Genomic DNA, 21,950 nt, shown 5'->3' on the forward strand with positions numbered 1-21,950 from the left:
TTGACAAGGATTTGATTATGGTTTATTAATTCAATGATAGAAAAGAAACTTGTGCATAGTGCAATAGTAATTTAACGTTAAATACACTTTTACAAACTTTACATCAAAATAAAATTATTATATAAAGTTAATTTATAACACCATAAAATCAAACACAAAAAGAGCATGATAGATGATTGGAGTACTAAAAGGAGACTTTAGGCCAGCCCGTGACATTGTAAAATCGCATTCATTTGAATGTTGTTATTTGTCTGACTTGCATGCAGTACTCTCTCGATTCTTGAATAGCAAAAATGACAAAACTCAAACACGAACCTATTTGTCCTTGGCTCTTTGCATATGTATTATATAGTATATATTTATCCAATAATAGAGTTTCACGTGACTGACACAATCAGAGAAGAGGACCCTTTCAACTCCCCAAACAACCCGTGTAGTAGACCCTTCATAAAGACACAAGAATGATTTGGGACACAATAATAATAACTGCCCAAAATAACTTGATGAACGGTGAAGATGGTGCATGACTACTACTCTTGTGAACGAATTTGATTGAATCAACGGCTAAAGGCATGTTTTCTTGGTCTGGACTACATTTTATGTCGTGTGGATGAGCACTGTACATTATTGCGCGTAAAACCGCCGATACCGTTGGTATATACGCCGTCTTGTTCTTCCTTAATAGCCATGTTAGTGCCATCAGTTGACAGTCGCGGTTGTACATTTTCCTTTCCCGGTCACTCTCGCCCTCCTTCTTGTGCACTTTTAACTGCACATTCGAGGTTAAACACTTGATCTCAATCATTTGGTTAGAAATAATACTCCTATAAGTTACTTATTCTTTATTTATTATATCAGACATTCACGCAATTGACATATCACTAGTCATTTGAAACTACCGATGTGTCAAGTGCATAAATGTGCAATTACGAACTAACAAAAAATAATCGATATTTAAAAAATTAGCTATTAGAGATATAATTGGCTAAACTTTTCGATTGTAGGTGATGTTCAATTGATTTAACCACAATTGAAACCAATATCAAATAAATAGTATTAAAAATTATAGTAAAGGAAAATAAAAATCAGTTGATGCAAAATACAATGTAATTAGAATCAAACCAACTCGGGTGGAATAAGTAGCTCAGCTGGTTGAACGGACTAGTTCGTGTTCAACTGAAGAACCAACTCATTCGGTCTAATTTTTAAAACATTTGCGCTGTATATGTAATGTGCAATTGATTAGTTTACCTTTTGTAAGGCAGCAAGACATTTGGAGCAACCGGCATAAGAAGAGTTCCGGCAATTCTTCTCCAAATCACGAACAGCAGCAGTAGGAGTAGCTTTATGAGAACCGGAAACATTGCGATCCCTAGGAGAAACAGAGACGTTAAAAGCCGTAGGACAATTTAATGAGCTTATCTGATGAAGTCTGATTCCACAGAAGCACAATACAGCGTCACAACTAGCATTTGGTGTAGGGATTATAATGTTTCTATCGCGAAGCGAGTCTTGGAGTGAATTAACACACTTCTGAGAATCATCTGGCATCATCGGAAGGTCACCGCCAGAATTCTCCGAAGGAGAAGGAGAAATCTCCAGTGCTCTTCGCGCGTGAGCCGCGAAGAGCCAAGCTGCAAGCACTGGACAACAGCGGCTTCGGTCGAGGTTGTTTCCACAAGCGTCGTTGACGCCACCAAAAAGTTCGTTAGAGAGGTCTAGTTTGCATATTTGGGATTGAGTTGGAGTAGGATATGAAGGGACTGTGTTTGAATGTGCAAAGTGTGATATTGATGTTAAGAAAATTAAGTAAGCTAGGAAAGAAGTTAGTGATTGCATTTTTAATTTGCTATTATGTTGAGTTTGAATGTTGCTTTGAGTTTGGAGTTTGGAATGAAGGGTGAGTTGTTGCTGGGAGAATTTGTTTGGTGTTGGTACACTACTTGGATTGGGTAATAGTAATAGCATATGGATCAAAATGAGAATTAATATGGTTCACAAGGTTTTGAAAACGCTCAAGAAATGTGAGTCAGAGAATTTGACAGTTTGTGGTGTTTTTTTCACTTTTTTCATTTGTTTTTATCCTTTCTTGTGTCATTGTTATTTCTTTCTTTTGGGTGAATATGTCATTGTCATTCTCATTAGTAAATCAAAAGTACCATCCGCGTATAATTAGAGAGATTAATCATTTTGAATTAACTTAGATCCATTTGAAGAGTTTGTCTCTTCCAACAAATGATTCTCTATATGCGCTGATTGGAGAACGAACTCAGGATCAAATGATTAAGAAACTCAAGTATTTATCACTTGTGCACATATTTCATTGTTATTTCTATTCATCACATTTTATTGTATTTTAATTACCTTGGGTATACACAATTTTAATATTAGTTACCCTTCAGAGTTTTAATAAAATTTATGAGAAAGTCCATGTATAAGTGAAACAAGTTTTTATATACCATGCACAAATTTATATTTATATTTTTAACCAACTGAACTGTTAATAGATAACTTGATTAAAAGAAGAGTGTGGTGGCCCAATAAATAGTACGGTGTTAAAAAGAGTGTCTTGGAGCATCCCCAATATAGATATAATCTATGTAACTCACTTTGAATAATATTATCTCTTATTTAATGAGTTCCAATGTGTCACATCACATTTATATAAATCCATAATAATTTTACTCTAAACAACTTATAATAGGTTAATTAATTTTTTTTATAGATGATAACAATTTACAAGCATAATTAAGGCTTTAATGCACTTTTGATCCCCCTATTTTGAAAAATCTGAACTTTTGATCCCCTATTTTAAAAGCCAACTTTTTGATTCCCTTATTTTGAAAGACCTGAACTTTTGATCCCCCTATTTTAAAAACCAACTTTTTGATCCCCTATTTTAGATTTTTTTGAAATTTAGTCCCCCAACTCAATTTGGTCAAAATTTTGCTGATGTGTCAAACTTATTAATGACATGACAGTTTCCATGTTAACAAAACATTTCCATATCATTAATCTTTTTTTAAAAATCAAATATTTTAAAAGTATTAAAACAATAAAATAATTATAATGATAATTAGAAAAACAATAAGAAAACGCTGGTTCCCAAATCATGGAACCTTAAAAAATCAGAAACATAAATAATCACGCTCGTGTTAACATTCTTCGTCTTTGTTCGCTCTCTCTCAATCGTTCATTGACTTTGTTTTCAATCGTTAATTTTTTTGGGTAATTTAATGATTTTTAATTAAATATATATATTTTGGTAAGGATTTTTAATTATATATAATTATTTAATTAATTTATTGTTTAATACTTTTAAAATATTTGATGTAAAAAAATTAAAGACATGAAAACGTTTTGTCAACATGGACACTGCCACATCATTAATGAGCTTGACACATCAGCAAAAATTTGACCAAATTGAGTTTGAGGACTAAAATTCAGAAAAAACTAAAATATGGGATCAAAAGTTCAAGTTTTTCAAAATGGGGATAAAAAAGTTGGTTTTCAAAATAGGGGATCAAAAGTTCAAATTTTACAAAATAAGAGGATCAAAAATGCATTAAAGCCCATAATTAATTTGAGAAACTCTTATTAAAAATGTTTTTAATGGGTGTGACTATAATATTACTCATAGAATTTACTACTTATGGCCTTAAGATCTCATTTTGATGGAATTAAGAAAACCATAAAAGAAAGACATGGAGTTTTAATACATACATATGCAGGACAGAACCAGAAAAAACTATTGAAGGTGGCGAAAATATAACATGATAAACAACATCAATATGTAACTACTTTCTACTATTAATAATTGTATATAATTTAATTCATAATTTAATTGAAATAAAAATGAATATCATACTCCATTCGGTCTCATATATAAATAAATTTTATTTTTTAAATTCATTCAGGATATGTTTGATCTGCAACATGTAAGTACTGGACAGAACAATACATAACAGAACAACACAAAACAAAGATTAATGTATTGAACAAATGTTGTCATGTACGATGATTGGTGAACAAAAGATTATTTTGGTATTTTAGACAAGTTGAGCAGAGGACAATAAGTTGTATCGTGGTTTAGTAGGGGGCAAATATTTCGGTTTTTGTCCGATCCGTTGGCCTCCATTTTGTCCAGTCCTAGAAACAGTTTTGAAATCCAACATAATACAACTAAAATTGTCATGTCAAATCATTTATTTTTTTTTAGCTGATCAAACACATCTCTCAGTTATTAATATATTTGGTCTATTGGTTAAAATTTGTTTATATATGATACTGGTATAACAGAAAATACATACAAAAATACTCATAATTAAGATAATTGTTTTTCTAATTCAATAGTAGATATCTTTAGAATAATTTTTTGTACACATGGAGTGAAAATTGAACAAATTTAAGAAGAAGAATCATGCAGTAGTAGAAGTGAGAAAGTCCAATAGTGTTGCCTTTAGTTGAACCATAATAATGAAATAAAATATTATTTATATGCCTAGAGGTGTGGTCATTAATTAATTGAAAGGGGCGAACTCATTTTTGTACAGGGGCGAGCATGTGTATATAGAGTGGGGTACTAAAGTATTACTATGATTTAAGGGTGGCGACCGCCCCTTTCTTCATATATGTACGTAGTTCCGCCCCTAACATATGGAAATTCTAGTTCGCCTAAGCTGGAGAGTGCCACAAACTTGTGATAGTTTTTTAATTTCTACTTACATATTTACTTGAATTTTATTTTGTAGAAATACTTATATGGGCATAAGCCCAAATATATTTATTTTATGCACACTCATAATAAATGAAAAAATTAAGGAGAAAAAAATTAAAATAATATTAATTGATGTAACCATTTTATTTTAATTTTTTTTATTTGTATGCGCCCCTAAATTTATGCCTACACTAAGAATACCTCAAGGAAATGGTGGCCCCTCAAAGGCTTAGGCAAAAAGAGCACTCATAAATATAGTTTTCAAAAAATTTATGAATAAAATTTAAACTCTTGCTACTAATCTAACACCTCAAGTGTAGATGTTGATATTTTTTTATTTGTTAAACTTAAGGAAATTTAATTTATGGTGTTTGTAGAGTAGAAGTATAGCTAGGGGTATGAAGTAAATTTTTCAAGTATCTCATTTCTCAAGGGAGATATCACGGCCCAAATTGGAACAACTTGGGTTTGTCGCACTTTAAAGCCCGTTACTGTAGCGTATTTGATGCGTCATGGACCATAAAAGAGAAAAACTTCAACAAGTACTTTACATACACCAAGGTTTGACAAAACAAGTGCTTTTAATTAGTTTAAGTAAAAAAAAACCTAGTTTCTCTTCTTCATCCACCAAAAGAGGGGTGGTTTTAGGGTCAATTTTTGATCTAAAATCACCCCTCTAAATTATTTTTTCCTTTTTTTTATTTAAATAAATGATTTTCACATCTATTTAATTTTTTTTGTGATTTTCTGTTTGTGGTCGTTTGTGTGGCGTTGTGTTTGTAATCGTCTTGTGCGGCGTTGGGTTCATCGTTGTCTTGTGTGGCGTTTGTTGATTTTTTGTTTTGGTACCGTGTTTCATTGATTCAAATTGACATATCTTCCTCAACTCATTACAGTCTGATGAAGACTTGGACATCAATGTTGCAGATCTGGGAGTATGAAGATTCCGGTTACATTTATTTTGTCATATTTGTAGGCACTTTCATGATGTCGTTGTATGCTATTAACCTAGGTGCTATAAGATTGTTTGTAGATTCACATTTTTCAGTTTTTAGCAATCTTGAATCTGTAATGATCTATTTATGTTTCAATTTAAATGAATGAATATTTACTTTTAGTAAAAAAATTAGTTTAAGTCAAGAAATTAAGACACGTCAAAGCGTGCATGTTCCTCGAGCATATTGTTAGAAACATATGTAAGGTGACCTGGTCTTGGAGTTCAAGTCAAAAATATGAGAAAATTATCCAATCTTTTTTTTTTAGAACTTAGAAGGAAATTATCCAATCTCTGCATGAACCTAATTTAAGGTCACAATCCTCATTAATTACAATTGATTGATTGATATATGTGGCGCGACTTATTGCTTTATATGGTCTGATTGTCAATTTTATCACACAGACAAGAGACATTATGGTCAATATGTATAAAAGTATCATATATATATATATATATATATATATATATATATATATATATATATATATATATATATATATATATAATGCGTTCCTCTATAGTTTCTAGAATAATAATCCAAATTAAAGTGAGAGTATATTTTAATTCGTGTTTCGTATGCTTATTGCCTTTCGGATTGGAAGATTCTTTTCGTGTTTTAAATATTTCCAACAAAGGAAAATATTTATAATCGGATTTGGATCCTCTTCAATTATTCTCTCATGTTTTCTCTCCATTTGTTAATTTAATGGTTGACAAATGAGAAAACATGAGAGAATAATCGGAGAGAATATAAATCCTTTGTAATCATGCTTCTAATTTCAACCCCGCAAACATGATTTTCCTATAGTGCCTAAGGAGCCAATAAACCTTATGTCTAGTAAAAATACGAAAGTAAGTCAAATATATATTGTGCACAAAGTAAAAGGGAAAACGTATGAAACTTGTGAGGAACTATATATTGGTTGTTTTTGAACTAATTATTGGTTGTTTTTCATGATTGTTTAGAAGTTAAGTTGATCTATTTTTGTAGTTAACGGTTAACTTAACATTATTAGTGTTAACCAAGGAGTAAATAGTAACACTACAAAAAATTTGCCATTTAGTCACGGTCAAAACCGTAGCTAAAAGCCTAAAAGTGCCTTAGACCGTTGGTTATACCGGTCGCAAAATTTAGCCACGGTCAAACCGTGGCAAAATAGCTGTGATGGGAAATAAGAAAATTGATTTGGTACGGTTGTAGATGTGGCTAAATCATGCATTAAACGTAGCCACCGTTATAACCGTGGCTAACCTCGTTTTTTTTTTTTTGCCGCTGTTTCTTCTTTCATGCTTTTATTTTTACTCCTTTTCTTGCACTATTCAAACTCAGCAAATAGTGTAGAGCATGAGATGTTGGTGAAAATTCTTATTATATCTCAATTACGTGGTTATCTTCTAGACATAATTTAGCATGTAACGACAAAGATACACTTTTTAGCACCACTTCAAAAATGTCAAAGATAAACTTTAAATGATATACGACAACTCTCTAAATGTAACTTCAATTAGTTCAAAGTTCAAACCCATTTTTGTGTGGGCGGTAACAAAGAAGATAGGGAAAAGGATGAGCCGATTATGACTAGCAATCATGAAATCAAATTCATTATAGAAGATGGAAAAGGTGTACATGATTGGTTTCAATCTTGGATGATTATAGATTTGTTGGTCCATTTGTCATGTTCTACTAGCTAGTGTGTACAGCTTGAAGTTTGAATTTCACCTTTTAGCAATTTGACACGAGCAATATATTGAAAATATGAAATTTAGTGGAAAGAACAACTACACCACAAATTATGCCTTGTTCAACATAAAACCTTATAATCTAACGAGATATTGACTCAAAAGGTTAATAAGTCACTTAAAATGAAACATTTGGGAGAATTCGAATTCAATTTATGGTAAAAATAACTTTTAATTAGACTTTTTTATCATCACCACGCTACCTCAAGTTCTTTACTTGAGGGGGTTATATATGTTACCATCTCTAAGATGATATTGGTAATGAATGTTTTATAATGTTAAATTTATAAAATGGAGAGTATATGATGTAGAAAAATCATAATTAATATGACCACTTTTAAGTGATCAATATTTTAAAAATATTTGAAATTTAAACGACGACATACCTCGTTGTTTGAAAATATAAAAAGGGCTAAATTTTGAGTATGAGATTATAGAAAAAATTTATTCATTCATGATTATATCAAAAATAACATAAATTTAATGTCACTCAATCGATATAATACATCAAGAATGAACGAATGAATATGTTGAGGTTATTGAGAGTTAGGAACCTCTGATCAATTTCCTATTCTTTTTATTTGTTCCATTATTATATAGTTTTTGAAATATAAACACAAAAAATGTGATATTAAATGAGTCTCCAAATCCCTTTTATACATCCTAAAATATTTAAAAACTTTAGTAATTGAGGAAATAGAAATAATAAAAAATGGAAGTGATCTCAACTCGGTTATTGAACCTATTTGAGGCATGACTATTTTAATTTGTCACATCACGTGAGGCCAACTTATTATTTTATTTTGGCATAAATTAAAGATTCTCCTCGTGCAACCGTAAAAACTAATTATTTAAGTTTTGTGAGATTTAAATGGACGACAAACTCTATAAATTTTATCATTGTTGCATGTCCAAGTAAAAATTAAACTTATGACTTTAGATAAGCTAAAAGAAACCCGGGCCATACTTTTGGCGAGACTAACTTATTTTACTAAAACAACCCTTGAGGATTGTCAAACACATTTCTTATTTTAAGAATTATATACGATCAAATATGTGGTTTGTGATTTTTTTTGGTACAAAGTTTGTGATTGTTTTATCCTTCAATTCATTATTCCCTCCTCATGAACTATGGAAATAGTGTGGTTCTTTCTTAATTGAGACTCAAAACAAACTCTTCTTTTTTACTCAACTCAAACAAACGTTTTAGAGTGTGCAAAACAGAAGAAACATTAAGATAAAAAAAAAAAAAACCACAATGATAAAATTATACAACAAATAGTATTACTATCAACAACAAAAAAATCAATGAACAACACAACAATTTATTATTTCAAATGACCCAAAAACTAAATAACACCAAGAATAAAGAATGCAAACTAACAACCCTTCAGTTTACAAACACAGTCATATATACACATATTTACATGAAATCATTAATGTCCAAAGTACCCTCTGGAATCTCAAATTTGAATATGTCACTGCAATATGTGTCCCTTTCTTCCTCTGTGTTGCTATTCACATATGTTGATGGTGAATTCAATGGTGTTGGCGTTGGTGTTGTGGATAAAGGTGTGGACGATATAACCGATTCATACCCCGTATTATTTTTGTTTACATCGTTAAGACAATGAAACAATTCTGAATATTGTTTAGATATCAAATCTTCTCCAAAATAACCATTTGAATTTTCAGCTGAACTTGAACAACTCATGTTTCCTAATAAGCCATTATTCACATTGTGGATTTGAGTTGGTATTTGAAATTGATCTTGAGGGTAAACTTGACTTTGCACTAGTTGTTGAGTACAATTAGCAACATTATTAATTTGTTGTGGATTTTGTGAAACCAAATTCATGTTGTTGTTGTTGTTGTTTAATAGTGTGGCAGTTGCAGCTAGCTTTAACAATTCTGGATTCATCAAAGCTTGAGCACCACCTAATAGGCTCAGAAATGATGGATTGGTTCCTCCTAATAAAGCTGACCTTAGAATATTAATGGAGGATATGTCAAATAGATGATCGAGACGTGGAGTATGAGTAACGGGGTCAATTCCATTCCGAAGCAATCTCTTCCTTATGTGGGTGTTCCAGTAATTTTTTATTTCATTGTCTGTTCTTCCCGGTAATCTAGCAGCTATAGCCGACCACCTATGATAAACAATAAAAAAAACTTAGTATAAAGTCTATCAACAACTTCAAATCTTTTCATACTAGGGAGAATTTTCAACCTCTAAGATTTACAAGATAATTGGCAGCACAAAATCCTTAATTGTTTCTCTCTCTAAATTTAGGAACTCTGCACCGTCTAGCCGATGCAAAGAATCTAAACTTAATTGGTGTACGGATGACCTGAAGCGGTCGCACTCGCAAATGAAATCAAGTTTATGGTCTAGTGGGCTAGTGCAAAAAGAAGGTCTAATCATACGTGTCAACGTTGGGCCGCTAATTAAGTGAATCACTTCTAAAATTAACATATGTAGTATATAAAATAAACAAAGATTAAATTACATAGAGATATTCATTGCTATAAGTACTTAAGTTTAGCTTATAAAATAAAGTACTTAAGTTTATGAAAAACAAGAAAAATACCACACATACTTGTTTCCCAAGACACTATGGAGCTGAATGATAGTCTCTTCTTCTTCAAAGGAAAATCTTCCTCTCTTGATATCAGGTCTCAAGTAATTCGTCCATCGAAGCCGACAACTCTTGCCACATCTTTGAAGACCTATAAAATCAATTCAACCAAAACAACTTCATTAGAAACTAATTAAAGTACATTAGAGAAGACAAAGTAATTAATCAAATCAAATTCATATAATGATTTGTATTGTACCTGCATTTTTGGGAAGGTTGCGCCAATTTCCAGGTCCATGAGTATTAATGTAGTTGATAAGCATATTATCTTCTTCATTTGTCCATGGACCTTTTTTGAGTCCATTTTTATTATCACAACAAGGTGATCTTCCCATATTTAACAAAGCTTGCTATAGAAAAAATGAATTAATATTATGATTTTCAAAAGGGTGTATAGTTGAAAAGTGCAATTCAAGACACCAAAATTAGAAAGAGAAAAGTAAAATGTTGTTGGTTCTAAAGTTAAGCATCATTAACTCTGTTTTTATAGTAGAAGAAATGAAGGCTATATGTTTGAAGTCAAAAGGATTTGGTGCCGCCCAAAATGCAACGTATTTCAAATAATCTATACATATATAATTGTACTTTAAATTATAAATTATGCACATTTTTGTATTTATTTGATAATATATGCATGGTATACGTATGCAATACTTGCATACAGTATATTGAACAGTATGGACCCCTTAATCCCAACACACCTATAACGATGTCATACAGCATCAAAACTGAATAATATAGTTTTTTCTTTTAATTTAAAAGTGAATAATATAAGTGTTTTTTCTCTCCTTTAATTTAAATTAGTGGTTTTTATATATATATTAGGTTTTTTTTATTTTGTTTTGATATTTCATTGTTACGGTGTAACATTGTTTGATATCTCGTCTTTGTATGATATTTGTTTGATTTTCCTCGTTGATTTTAAATTATGGGTATGTATATGCCGTTTTATGCTGTAAATGAATATATCTTTTTATTTTAGTCTAATATATATATATATATAATTTTCAAATATTCATTGTGACAACTCTTAGAATTTAATATTTGGACTAACTCATCCTTACAAAACCGGCCCGTAAGATGGAAATTGCCTCTTACTTATAAACACAAGTACAAGCCATCTCGCAACTGGGATCTTAACAATAACTCCAAAAGCCTTGTTGATTTTTTTTTTTTGACACACCTTGTTGAAATATTTAAAACCACAAAAGGGCCTTTTCACTTACTCTGTTTGAATTTATTTAAACATAACACTGCGTACAACTTGGAAGGAAAAAAAGAAGTTAATTATTAATTTTTGCAGTGCATCATTGCTTACCTATGATGTTTTGATGCTTGTTTAAAGTTTCTTCAAATATGTCAATGTATAGTAATTAAATTTGAAAATTTCACAGAAAAATTTAATAAGATTGATAACATATTAAGGTTTAAGATTAAGAAGGGTATAGAAGAAAATGACTGTAAAAAAATAATGTATAGAAGGAAATTGAGAAAAGCATGAATTAATTGATGAAGAGTAGTGGGTCTTTCAAAACAATTGATGAAAACCTAATTGAGAAAAGAAAAGAAAAAAAATATAGGTTGCTTAAGCTAATATTGGTCACAAAAAGTTTATAATGAAATCTGCATTAATCCCCTAAACGTGAAATCAACGTACAATATGGATCTTTAGTGTACATTTAACAATCTTCATCTCTTCTCGTAATAATATTAATATTTTAGCATATGAATGAAATTTGTTTTATTGTAAAAAAAAATGTTCGATATGGATACATTAAATTTACTAACTATTTTTCTTATATAATTGTCCCTAAATATATATTTTTTTATTTAAATTACTAGATACTTCGATTTTTTTTTCCCGGATAAACTTCTAATTTATATCACCATGTGTGTCAAGATTAATTAGTGATTCCGTGAACATATCTTAGTTGTTAGGGCCATTTTTATGTGCATTGATATATATCTTTAAGCATATTTATACATAAATGGTCACATTAATTTAACTATATAAATTTTTTTTGTCAGGTAATTTAGTAACTAAAAATTCACTAGTGAATAAATGACGTGTTGAAAATTCGAACTCCAACTCCTAGATATAAAATATGATTTTTGTACTAACTAATCTAAGTTCACATGAATGTATGAACTTTTCTTAATTAGGGTAAAATATATTTAAGAACCATTTTAGTCTCTAATAAAATAAAAATTATTTTAGTATTTAATAAAAATAAACTGAGACAACTTAATGCTATATTTTTTACACTTTGTTTGGTTAATGAAGAAAAAAGATGAGAAAAAAGTGAAAGAAAATAAAGATAAAAGAAGAAAATAATTTTTAAATTTTTAAATAATAAAATAATATTTTTAATATTTTAAAATGATAAACATTCTTTAATTGTTATATATATTTTTAGGTTAAATAAGTCTTCGTCTTTATTATTATTTTTTTGTTGGAATGCTTTATGTTTTTCTCGAAAGCTTTCGGATCACTGAGTTTATGACTTGAGAGAAACTTTTTCTTGTTAAAGGTTTAAAGTTTTTGTTTGGATTGTCTTAATTTTTTTTTTTTTTTTTGCATTAGCTTCTGGACCCAAAGAAGGGAAGCCCCGATATCCAGAATTCGAGTTAAGAAAATCTTTTAAAAAATTATTCTCACTAAAGATTGAATTCGAGTTCTCCCGAACTAAAATGAGTTTATTAATCACTTAAGTCAAAGGATTATCTTAGTCTTAGATCGACCAGCTATCTCGCCTCTGTTTCTTATACAAAATTCATATACGGTAATAATGTGTGATTTCTTGGATAATAAATTGCATTTGATCGAGTTGTAGAGGGGTTGACCTTTTTCACTCCAAAAGTGAAAATGATACACTACTATAAATCTATAATTGAACGAGTTTGACTTTAGTTTTAGATGTATTCTACGGGAAAGGAGGGGTGGTAAAAGGTTGTTCGGTTCCCGTATCAAACATTTGAAAAACATGGGTGATACACTTCTATATTTTTAGAAATTAAGGTAGTTACGTGGATTCACTATGAATTTGGATAATATTTTATAGAAATACATTTATCTTTAAAGTAAAGATTTGTATTTTCAATGTAAGAGTAAATTACGTAAACAATAAATAAAAGTAAAGTATATTCTATTTTTTAAAGATATTATGTTTTTAAATCTGTTGAGATTTACAGGATTCTTTTTGAGTTTATAATGGTTTCCAAGTCTGTTGAGATTTACAAGTTTCTTTGTATCTGGTCGACCTCTTTCGCGTCGGTGTTGACTGTTTGGAGGCAGACTGCAAGCTGAGACTTATCTGTCTAGGTTTCCATTCTACAGTTGCTCCATCGATCAACTTTGACTTAATGAGTTGTTTTTTGGATTTTGATGGGCCGAACACTTTTGATTTGAGTTCCGGAGTTAGTGTCTAGTGGACAGTTTTATGGGTCGGGTTGATGTCTTCTCTGGTGGTCTAGAAGCCGAGAGTGTCTTTCTAAGTATCACTGTCTTTGGATGTTCGAAGAAATAGGAAAGAGAGAAATAAGAGAGAAGTTGAGTGGAAATTCTATGTTGTTTGGATTAATAGAAATAGAGAAGAGGATGAGTAGAAATATGAATAGAGAGAAATTAATAAAAATGAAAAAGACAAATTTATCCTTCATATTTAAAACTCAACAAAAATAAGAAGAATGACATTGTGGGAAACTACATCTCTCCACTCCTTCAACTCACAAATCTCACATTATTTCTCTCTTCATCCAAACCGAAGAAATACCTTATTTCTTTGCTATCTCTCTCTTCTTTATTTATCTCTCTCATAAATCTATCAAAACAAACATAGTGTATGAGATTAGAAGTGGATCTCTATTAGGCGATGTCTGTTTTGGTTTTTCATTGGTGTTCCATTTATATATGGTGTCTTTGTTTTGTAGTTTCTCTTACCGGTCTCTATATATTCTTCTTATGCATCAATATTTCTATATATCGAAAAGTGAACTTCTTAAATTAAGTACTAGAGGGTATTTTCCAAGCCAAACCCAACAATCCAATAAATCAATAAATAGTTAAAAAAAAAAATCTTAATACTATCATATTATTTTTATTATTGTATATTATATGCTTCAGAAAAGAAATTATATACGACAATCTTGTCAAAAAAGAAAAAATACAAAATTCAGTCCAAAAGGATTAGGGTTGATGATGATGTGTCAACGCAAAACGTATTATCTTCGCGTATTTGGACACATGTCCACTTATAACCGGACAAAAATTTCTTTGAAATAAAACATATAAAATTAACTATTAGCTAGAAGACATGTGTTCCATTCTTACTCCATGAATGAAGTCAACGATTCCTTACACTATTCAAGTGTTCACATAATAAGCTTTCTAGTAAAACAATCTTCAGGTTGCTTCCTCTATTTTAGCATCTATGGCCATATATTTTCAAAAGCCATTGAAAATCTGGTGGCAAAATTCATCAACTCTTTATCTAACAATGTAGGATTTATAAGTCAAATGCTTTTTTAGTTCATAGTTTTTGTTTTTTTCTTCAAAATAATACTATTATATTATCCATGAGATCTCAAACGATTGTTGTTCCTGTTTTGTAAGTTACAACCAGCATATTTCACTTTGATGTCATCACTTTGATGTTGCTTGCTAAATGCAAAGTCCTTGTAGTAATTCACTGTAGACATGCTGGTCTTTTTGCCACGTATTAATACAAAGAGAATAGTCCAGAAGAGGAGTATATATATTAATAATAATAATAATAATAATAATAATAATAATAATAATAATAATAATAATAATAATAACTAATTAGTTAACACATACAACAATTGTGTAGCTCAAATAGTAACTCAATTGGAGTGGTCGGGATTCGAACTCCGGATTCCACATTTCTCCACATTTAAATGTGTGGGACTCTAATCACTAGATTATTTGAAGAAAAAAAAAACACATACCACAATTATTGCTACAAGTAGTGATAAGAAATTTTAGCGTTTTAAGCATTTAATTATGAAGGATTTCCGGTTGAAGACAAAAATTATCTTGTGTGTCCGACACAATCTATCTATGACGATGATTAATTATTATTAAATAACGATGAAAATTTTATATTTATAACTCTTTTTAAAAGGTCAATGAGTACAAAGATGAGATCTAAGATATCCCAACTATGTTGGTACCATCAAGAAATCACCTATATGGTTCTCGAGAATTATATAAAACAAAAATAAGAATAAAAATAATACATAGGGACCTTGGGGGACTATACCAGAATCCAAAGTGTAAAAATATCTCTGCCTCGTTAAAAGTCTTACTAAGGAAAATTCAATAAGCTAAAACCTTGATCTTAGAAATGGGTATTGGTCCTAACTCATCCTTACAAAATTGGCTTGTAAGGTGAGGATTGTCACTTGCTTATAAACACTTGTCAAGGTCATCTCACAACAGATGTGAGACTTCTTAACACACCCCCTCACGCCCAGCATTATTGGGCTTGGTGCGTGGATATAAACGGTGGGTGACCCGATAGCGGAAACCTGATAACAAGTGGCCCAACGGATCGGGGAGAGACTCTGATACCATCTTAGAAATGAGTATTTGGTCTAACTCATCCTTACAAAACCGGCTTGTAAGGTGAGGATTGCCACCTTATAAACACTTGTCAAGATCATCTCACAACCGATGTGAGACTTCTTAACACTTGATGAAAAAGAGAGTGCAAAGATTAAAAAAAAAAATTAGGCATAAACAACAAAATTAACAAAACCTATATAAAGGTAAACATATATATATATAGCCTATTGTTATTATTAGTAGATAAACCAACGTTTGTCATTTTATCGGCACAACAATTATCTTCTATAAAAATGTGAATTACTTTGAAATCTATTTGTGAAAGAAGATACATGTGATTCTGTCATCTGTTGTAAAGAGTCCAAGGGATATTGTGTGGTTGATTGAAAGTCAATGTAACCAATTGTGAGAATTCGTTTCTAGCTAAAGATGATGTCCACCCATATATCAAAAGCAATTTTGATGGCTAAATAATAGCTCCCATAAATTCAGCTTGGAGAGCAAAAGCATAACAACCTAAAAAATTAGCTTAATGGCCACTAAGCACACCACCTCAATCTGATTGTAAGGATTAATATCATGATCAGCTCCATCTGAGTTGCATTTAGTCCAAGATATTAAAGGTGGATGCCAAAAGATCTCCTGAATTTTATGAGTCTTTGAAGGATGAATTTTCACGTTAAAAGCTTTAATAAGAATCACAAATTCTACCATGTTAGAAGCGGTTTTTCGTAAAAAAAAAAAAAAACGGTTGAAATGTTAGTATAATTTTCAGTGAGAGAAATATTAGAAATAATAGTATTAACAACAACTCTCCAATCTATTTTCTTATCCTGAAATCTACAACTATTACATACCGCAAAACCAAATAGTGTTAAAAATATTAATAATTCCACTCTGGATGGCCAGCTTACATTGGCCACACAAAACCTTATCCCAAGAGGCGAGGATATGTTCTCGACATTAGTGTCAATATGTATATCAATGATATTTTGCAACCAACTCTAAATTTGATTGGTAAAAGGACAAAGACAAAAAAGATGCAAAGAGAATTCTAGGTTAGCACCACAAAGATCACATTTAGAAACAATGCACAACCTCTAGAACAAAGGTTTTCATCGGTTGGTTATTAGCTTATCATGAATGAAGACATATTTTAGTGCTCAAGAAATTAAAACTATGAAACTTAATTTGATCTCTCTAAAAAGTGAAAACAAATTTTAGTACTTGAGAAAAGAAAAAAATAAAATTTGTCAAGAAATAATAAAACTGTTTCACACTAAAATTGCATATTCTTAGTATAGTTTCTAATGGTTTGTAACCTGACCCGAATTGCACCAAAAGCCTAATCTCATTAACACTTTAACGTGACAATGTCACATTTTTAACACGGATTTGAGTGTAGTTGGTTAAAAACGGGGTTCTTTTAATCCCCATTTTGCACTAGTAAAATTATTAGTAGTAGACGATATACGTTGAAATTTCAAAATAATATTACACCCTTAAATAAATAACGATACGTTGAAAAAATATATATTGTATATGCATGCATGGTTTCCCTTGCGTTTCGTACATGGTTATCCATCGTATCTTGACCTATTCTTCAAAATCCCAGTGTTGCTGGAGGCCTCAATAACAGTCATGCGTCACCATATCTATATATTGTGTATTTTAATTAATTATTTTAAAGTACACATCATATACATTGATCATCAATCACATAGTATATGCTTGTTTTTGGCAATCACACTTTGAGCAAAATTGGAAGCTTGGTTGCGACTTGCTTATTCTAAATTAATTTATAATTAGCTGAATAATAATAATATATATGTTTATAATGTGAATGTTGTTATATATGTTATTGTTGTGTGGTTATCAAAACTCCAACAAACTTGTAATTAATTAAAAAATAAATCCAACAAAACTTTGAATCTTTGCATGGCTTTGTTTCGTTATTGTTTTTTGTTATGTTAATGGTTGCGTGCGAGGTGCATGGCTCTGAGCTACACGTAGGATGATCACACCATAGCTTAAAAGAATATATTGCATTATGATGACGCTCTAATGTTTACTAATTGGGAAATGCATGGAACTTTAATTAAAATAAAAAATTAAACAAACTTAATTCATATCATTAACTAATAAATGTTCAATACATAAGGAAATACTCTCAAATCTATGGAAACTAGCCCAAACATTAGCCGCCCTAGCAAGAGTATAAACAACCAAATTCGCTTGTCTTCTAACAAACTTAACCTCAAAGTTTACATAAGAAGATGACATAAGAAGAATAATGTTGTTAACAATTAAACTAAATTCCGAATTGCCCCGTCTTCTCGAATGGATAGCGTCAACCAACAACTTTGAGTCACTTTCAAATTGAACTCGTTCAAATCCACAATGAATAGCCTCTTTCATAGCATGTAATAGTGTCAATGTTTCGTCTTTCACTATGGAATAAAAAAGTTGCTGCAATTGAGTCAAGTCAGCCACAAAATACCCATTAATATCATAAAAGCAAAGGGTTTGCAATGTTGGCGCTTAAACAAACTCACACGTGATACAGAGTGAGGGTATGATTACAATTTAAGAATGCAACAATAATTTTTTGGCAACTCATTCAATTTGAAGATGGGCCGAGCCCAAACAAGAGAAGGAAGTGAATATAAATTCTCTTTAGGCCTTCGTGATTTTTTGTACCCCTCGAAAATCCAATTTTGCCCTAAAAAATTCGGTTCGTAGAAATCAAAATTTTTTTTTAGTTTAAATTCAGGAAAAATTTGATAAACAGAAACCGAAGTTTTTATAGTCAAAAAAAAAAAATCCAAGGAATGAAAAAGAAACACGAAGAACCTAAAGAGAAATTTTCGAAAGTGAATGCCTTGTTAATTTCCCAATTCCCAAAACTATAACAACTTGGCTAGAAATATCTGAAAACTATTCTTTTAGCCTCCAGCATTGCTCTTAGGCTCTTTAAATATTTGAAATTATCCTTCAAATACAATCCAAACAGGTAGGATTTTGGAAGGTAATTTTTGAAACTTACTAACATAGGAATCTTTTTTAAATTTTTTTACAGGTTTCGATAAGTGAATTTGGATCTTTTAATTTTCAGCACTTTCTCTCATTTTCCTCGTACCGCCATAATCTTAACCATTCATTTAATATTTTCTCTCTCTCTTCTTTTTTTTCTTTGTAGCTGAATCAACAATTAAATTTTTTAAAAAAAAAAAGAAAAGAGAAAGTTGCACATAAAAAACTGAAAAGTATCCAAATTCAATATAAATAGGTTCTCCATGATTCTTGAAGCAATCCTTCATCCTTACAAGATCCTTCTCCATGATTTCATCATCAATGGATCTTGCAAGCTGCTTAATGTTATTTCATGTCTTGATCACATATGAATTGATTTTATAATTCAATTGACTATGAGAATAGGAATTGAATTTAGACCTAGATTAGTTGTTCAGTGTTCAATTGCTTTAGAAATAAATGGATTGTTCATTGTGAGTTATATATGGATCAATGTTTTCAAATCCTCGATTGATTAAAAATCTTACCAAGAAATTGGGCATTTGTGGTTAATCGAGAGGATTAGGTACCAAGACATTGGACTTAATCAATTAAATTGTTCTCTCTTAGTTTCATGAAAGTACTTTGTTAGAATTCGCTCAATTACCAAATTACATACAATCGAATGAATCGAAATGGATCCGACCGTTCTTACCTTTTTGTGAAATACTGAAATTTAGTCTTAATTTCAAGTATCCTTTAGATGAAAATCCCCCCTATGTCTTTTATAATTTCTTTAAGTAAGTGTTTCAATTGTGTTGTTTATAGAGTAGTACAATCCCTGAGAATCGAATATTTTATTACTTGACAGCTATAAAGTTCACTTGTTATAAAAAACTAACAGAGCATTTAACCTATAAGCTATAAATTATATGCTAGCTTATTTGTCTTCTCAAACGTAGCCATAGTAAAATGAGTTGGTGGTTCATAAGATAGCAAACTAAAATTTAAATTTTAACAAAAGAAGTATCTATATCTATATTTAAATTTAAATTCTCTAATTACATGGGACAAAAGTAAAAAATAAAAACACACAAACTATTAAAAGACAATGATAGCACCTTTGTTAGGATTTAAAAGCTTCAAGTCCTTGTTCAATAACAGAACAGAAATATTCAAATTCTCCACTTTTGAATACCAACCCAACCTCAATTCCACCATCTCTATCTCCACTTTCAGCAATAGACATACACTTAAAAGAATGCACCATTTCAACTTTAACAGGTTTTCCAAATCCAAAATCAGTCTCATAAACATTAAACTTAGGTGAACCTGTCACCAACAAAACACTTCCAAATTCAAACATATTCTTAAATGTATCTCTCCATTCTTCAACATTTTTAAAAGGTTCATTTTTCATTTCACTTATTGCCCTTTCAATTACCTTAACAGCTTTCACAAAACCATCTTCACCCTTCATATCTTTTCTCTTCACTGTTGCATGACATAGTGTTAAACAATTCCCAAAATACCCTTCTGGTATTTTGTACCCAAGTCTATCTCTACAATCACCTGCAAAACGAAAAAACTCTTCTTTTTCATCATTATTATCATTTCTATATCTTGTTTTAACCAAATTAGCCCAAACAAAACCACAAGTTACAACAAATTTAGATAAAAATTGTGGCTTTATAATTTCATGATCATTTTTATTCCATTGACTAAGTGCCCATTTTTTCATTCTCTCAATTTCTTCTTTTCCAAAAACAATAGTTGCTTTAAAATAATCTTCAACCACTTCATGATGTTCTTCAATAGTTTGAGTTTGAGTTTGACCAATGAGTTTATTCTTCCATGTTTTTCTTTCTTCAAAATAGTCTCTTAAGAAAACATTCTCAATTAACCCTTTTGGGTCCCTCAAAATATCTCTATCAAAACAAGGCGTTGACTTTAAGTCAACACTTTCACATTTTTTATGGATTAAAGACCAAGTCTTCATGAAATGACTACAACAACTATCATCCATAACATGACAATATGTGATTGCAATGCAAAGACCATTGTTAGGAAAAACAGAAGCTTGCAAAGACAACAAAGGAAAGACAAAGGTGTTGTTATCTTCATTGTCATTGTCATTGTCATTGTCATCGTGGATTGTTTTATGTGTTAATTTTGGAACAAGGTGGTTAAAGTCTTTGATATTTTTCAGTTTGTAATTGGCTGAAAGATGGTTGAAATCTTCGGAAGATTCGACGATGGTAAAAGGGACAGAGTCTTTTTCAGTGCAGAGAATGAAGGGTTTGTTTGGTGTTGGTGGAGAGATGAGATTTCCAGCAAGAGGGAAGAAATGTTGAAGAGTGAGAGATAGTGATTGTTTGAGAGATGGAAAAGTTGTTTGGCAAAAATGGTTTGTCGACTGAGGAAATCGATAGAAGAATTGGCGTCGAACATAGATTGGACCTGCTAAAGGTAAGTCAAGAAATGTAAGAGGAAGACAAATTTTTGTTGTTGATGATGGAAAAATCATAGTTTGTTCAATAAGCTTATGTTTTGTTCCTATAAGCTCTGCCATGAATTCTATGAAATTTGAAGGATGTGATGAGAAGCTATTGTAATGAAGCAATTTATATACTTTTTCAAAGGAAATTTCTGAATAACTTGAATGAAAATCAAAGGAAAAGTAACTAAGCATATACTATGATTTATTTACAATTTTTTTATATGAAATGTTATTTCCTACTAGTTAAAGTAAATATATTAAAGGATAGAATGAGTGGAAAATGTTGTTGAGTACAAATAAGTTCTTGGTAAGGGGTGGGAGGAAACAAGGAAATTTCTGAAACATATATTATAGTTACTGAGTCAAGTCTTTGTATTTATGTTTGTCTATTAGCTTTGTGATTTCATGTTTTCTAGCTAAGTCTTCTTTGCATGATTTTTTAATGCCTCAGTCTGAAAACAATCTTTAGTCTTCTTTGCAGGATAGTAGGAAACTCAGGACTGATTAAAATAACAAAAGATAAGTCTTCTTTGCATGATTATTTTTTTGCCTCTGTGTTGTGGATGTATCGAAAACAATTTTTAGTCAGACTATACTTATTTTTAGATGAAATCCGGATTATCATGGTATCATCCCTTAAAAACCGAAAGTTGTTATAAGATTAATTGACATCATGGTGTCAAAATTATTTTAACACCAAATATTATCCTTCCAATCTAATTTAATAAAATCAAAGCCGCAACTGAATGCAACTGAAT

General features: G+C 30.7%; 3 protein-coding genes across 3 annotated transcripts; all 3 read right to left on the minus strand.

The window, feature by feature from the left end:
• Window positions 1–39: 39 nt before the first annotated feature.
• LOC123894640 (uncharacterized GPI-anchored protein At4g28100-like) lies at window positions 40–2,021 on the minus strand. The gene is made up of 2 exons (XM_045944699.1): window positions 1,252–2,021; window positions 40–769 (listed from the first exon to the last, which is right to left on the minus strand). The coding sequence occupies exons 1-2, from the start codon at window positions 1,966–1,968 to the stop codon at window positions 446–448; spliced, it is 1,041 nt and encodes a 346-aa protein (XP_045800655.1). The 5' UTR covers window positions 1,969–2,021; the 3' UTR covers window positions 40–445.
• A 6,856-nt stretch (window positions 2,022–8,877) lies between these two features.
• On the minus strand, window positions 8,878–10,531 carry LOC123894641 (transcription factor MYB41-like). The gene is made up of 3 exons (XM_045944700.1): window positions 10,293–10,531; window positions 10,055–10,184; window positions 8,878–9,604 (listed from the first exon to the last, which is right to left on the minus strand). Exons 1-3 carry the CDS (start codon window positions 10,426–10,428, stop codon window positions 8,878–8,880), a joined length of 993 nt encoding a protein of 330 aa, XP_045800656.1. The 5' UTR covers window positions 10,429–10,531.
• Window positions 10,532–19,536: 9,005 nt separating this feature from the next.
• Window positions 19,537–21,407, minus strand: LOC123894642 (malonyl-coenzyme A:anthocyanin 3-O-glucoside-6''-O-malonyltransferase-like). The gene has a single exon (XM_045944701.1). It carries the CDS (start codon window positions 21,382–21,384, stop codon window positions 19,819–19,821), a length of 1,566 nt encoding a protein of 521 aa, XP_045800657.1. The 5' UTR covers window positions 21,385–21,407; the 3' UTR covers window positions 19,537–19,818.
• Window positions 21,408–21,950: the final 543 nt, after the last annotated feature.

This window comes from Trifolium pratense, linkage group LG7 (assembly GCF_020283565.1).
Source record: "Trifolium pratense cultivar HEN17-A07 linkage group LG7, ARS_RC_1.1, whole genome shotgun sequence".
Taxonomy (NCBI): Eukaryota; Viridiplantae; Streptophyta; class Magnoliopsida; order Fabales; family Fabaceae; genus Trifolium; species Trifolium pratense.

Bases quoted from the DNA above. Each gene is read 5' to 3' on its own strand.
- LOC123894640 (XM_045944699.1), bottom strand. From the start codon at position 1,968: ATGCTATTACTATTACCCAATCCAAGTAGTGTACCAACACCAAACAAA. The intron at 770-1,251 runs GTAAACTAATCA...TCGAATGTGCAG, and splicing joins GTCTTGCTGCCTTACAAAAG to TTAAAAGTGCACAAGAAGGA.
- LOC123894641 (XM_045944700.1), bottom strand. From the start codon at position 10,428: ATGGGAAGATCACCTTGTTGTGATAATAAAAATGGACTCAAAAAAGGT. The intron at 10,185-10,292 runs GTACAATACAAA...TTGATTTTATAG, and splicing joins CAACCTTCCCAAAAATGCAG to GTCTTCAAAGATGTGGCAAG. The intron at 9,605-10,054 runs GTATGTGTGGTA...TGTTTATCATAG, and splicing joins CATAGTGTCTTGGGAAACAA to GTGGTCGGCTATAGCTGCTA.
- LOC123894642 (XM_045944701.1), bottom strand. From the start codon at position 21,384: ATGCTTAGTTACTTTTCCTTTGATTTTCATTCAAGTTATTCAGAAATT.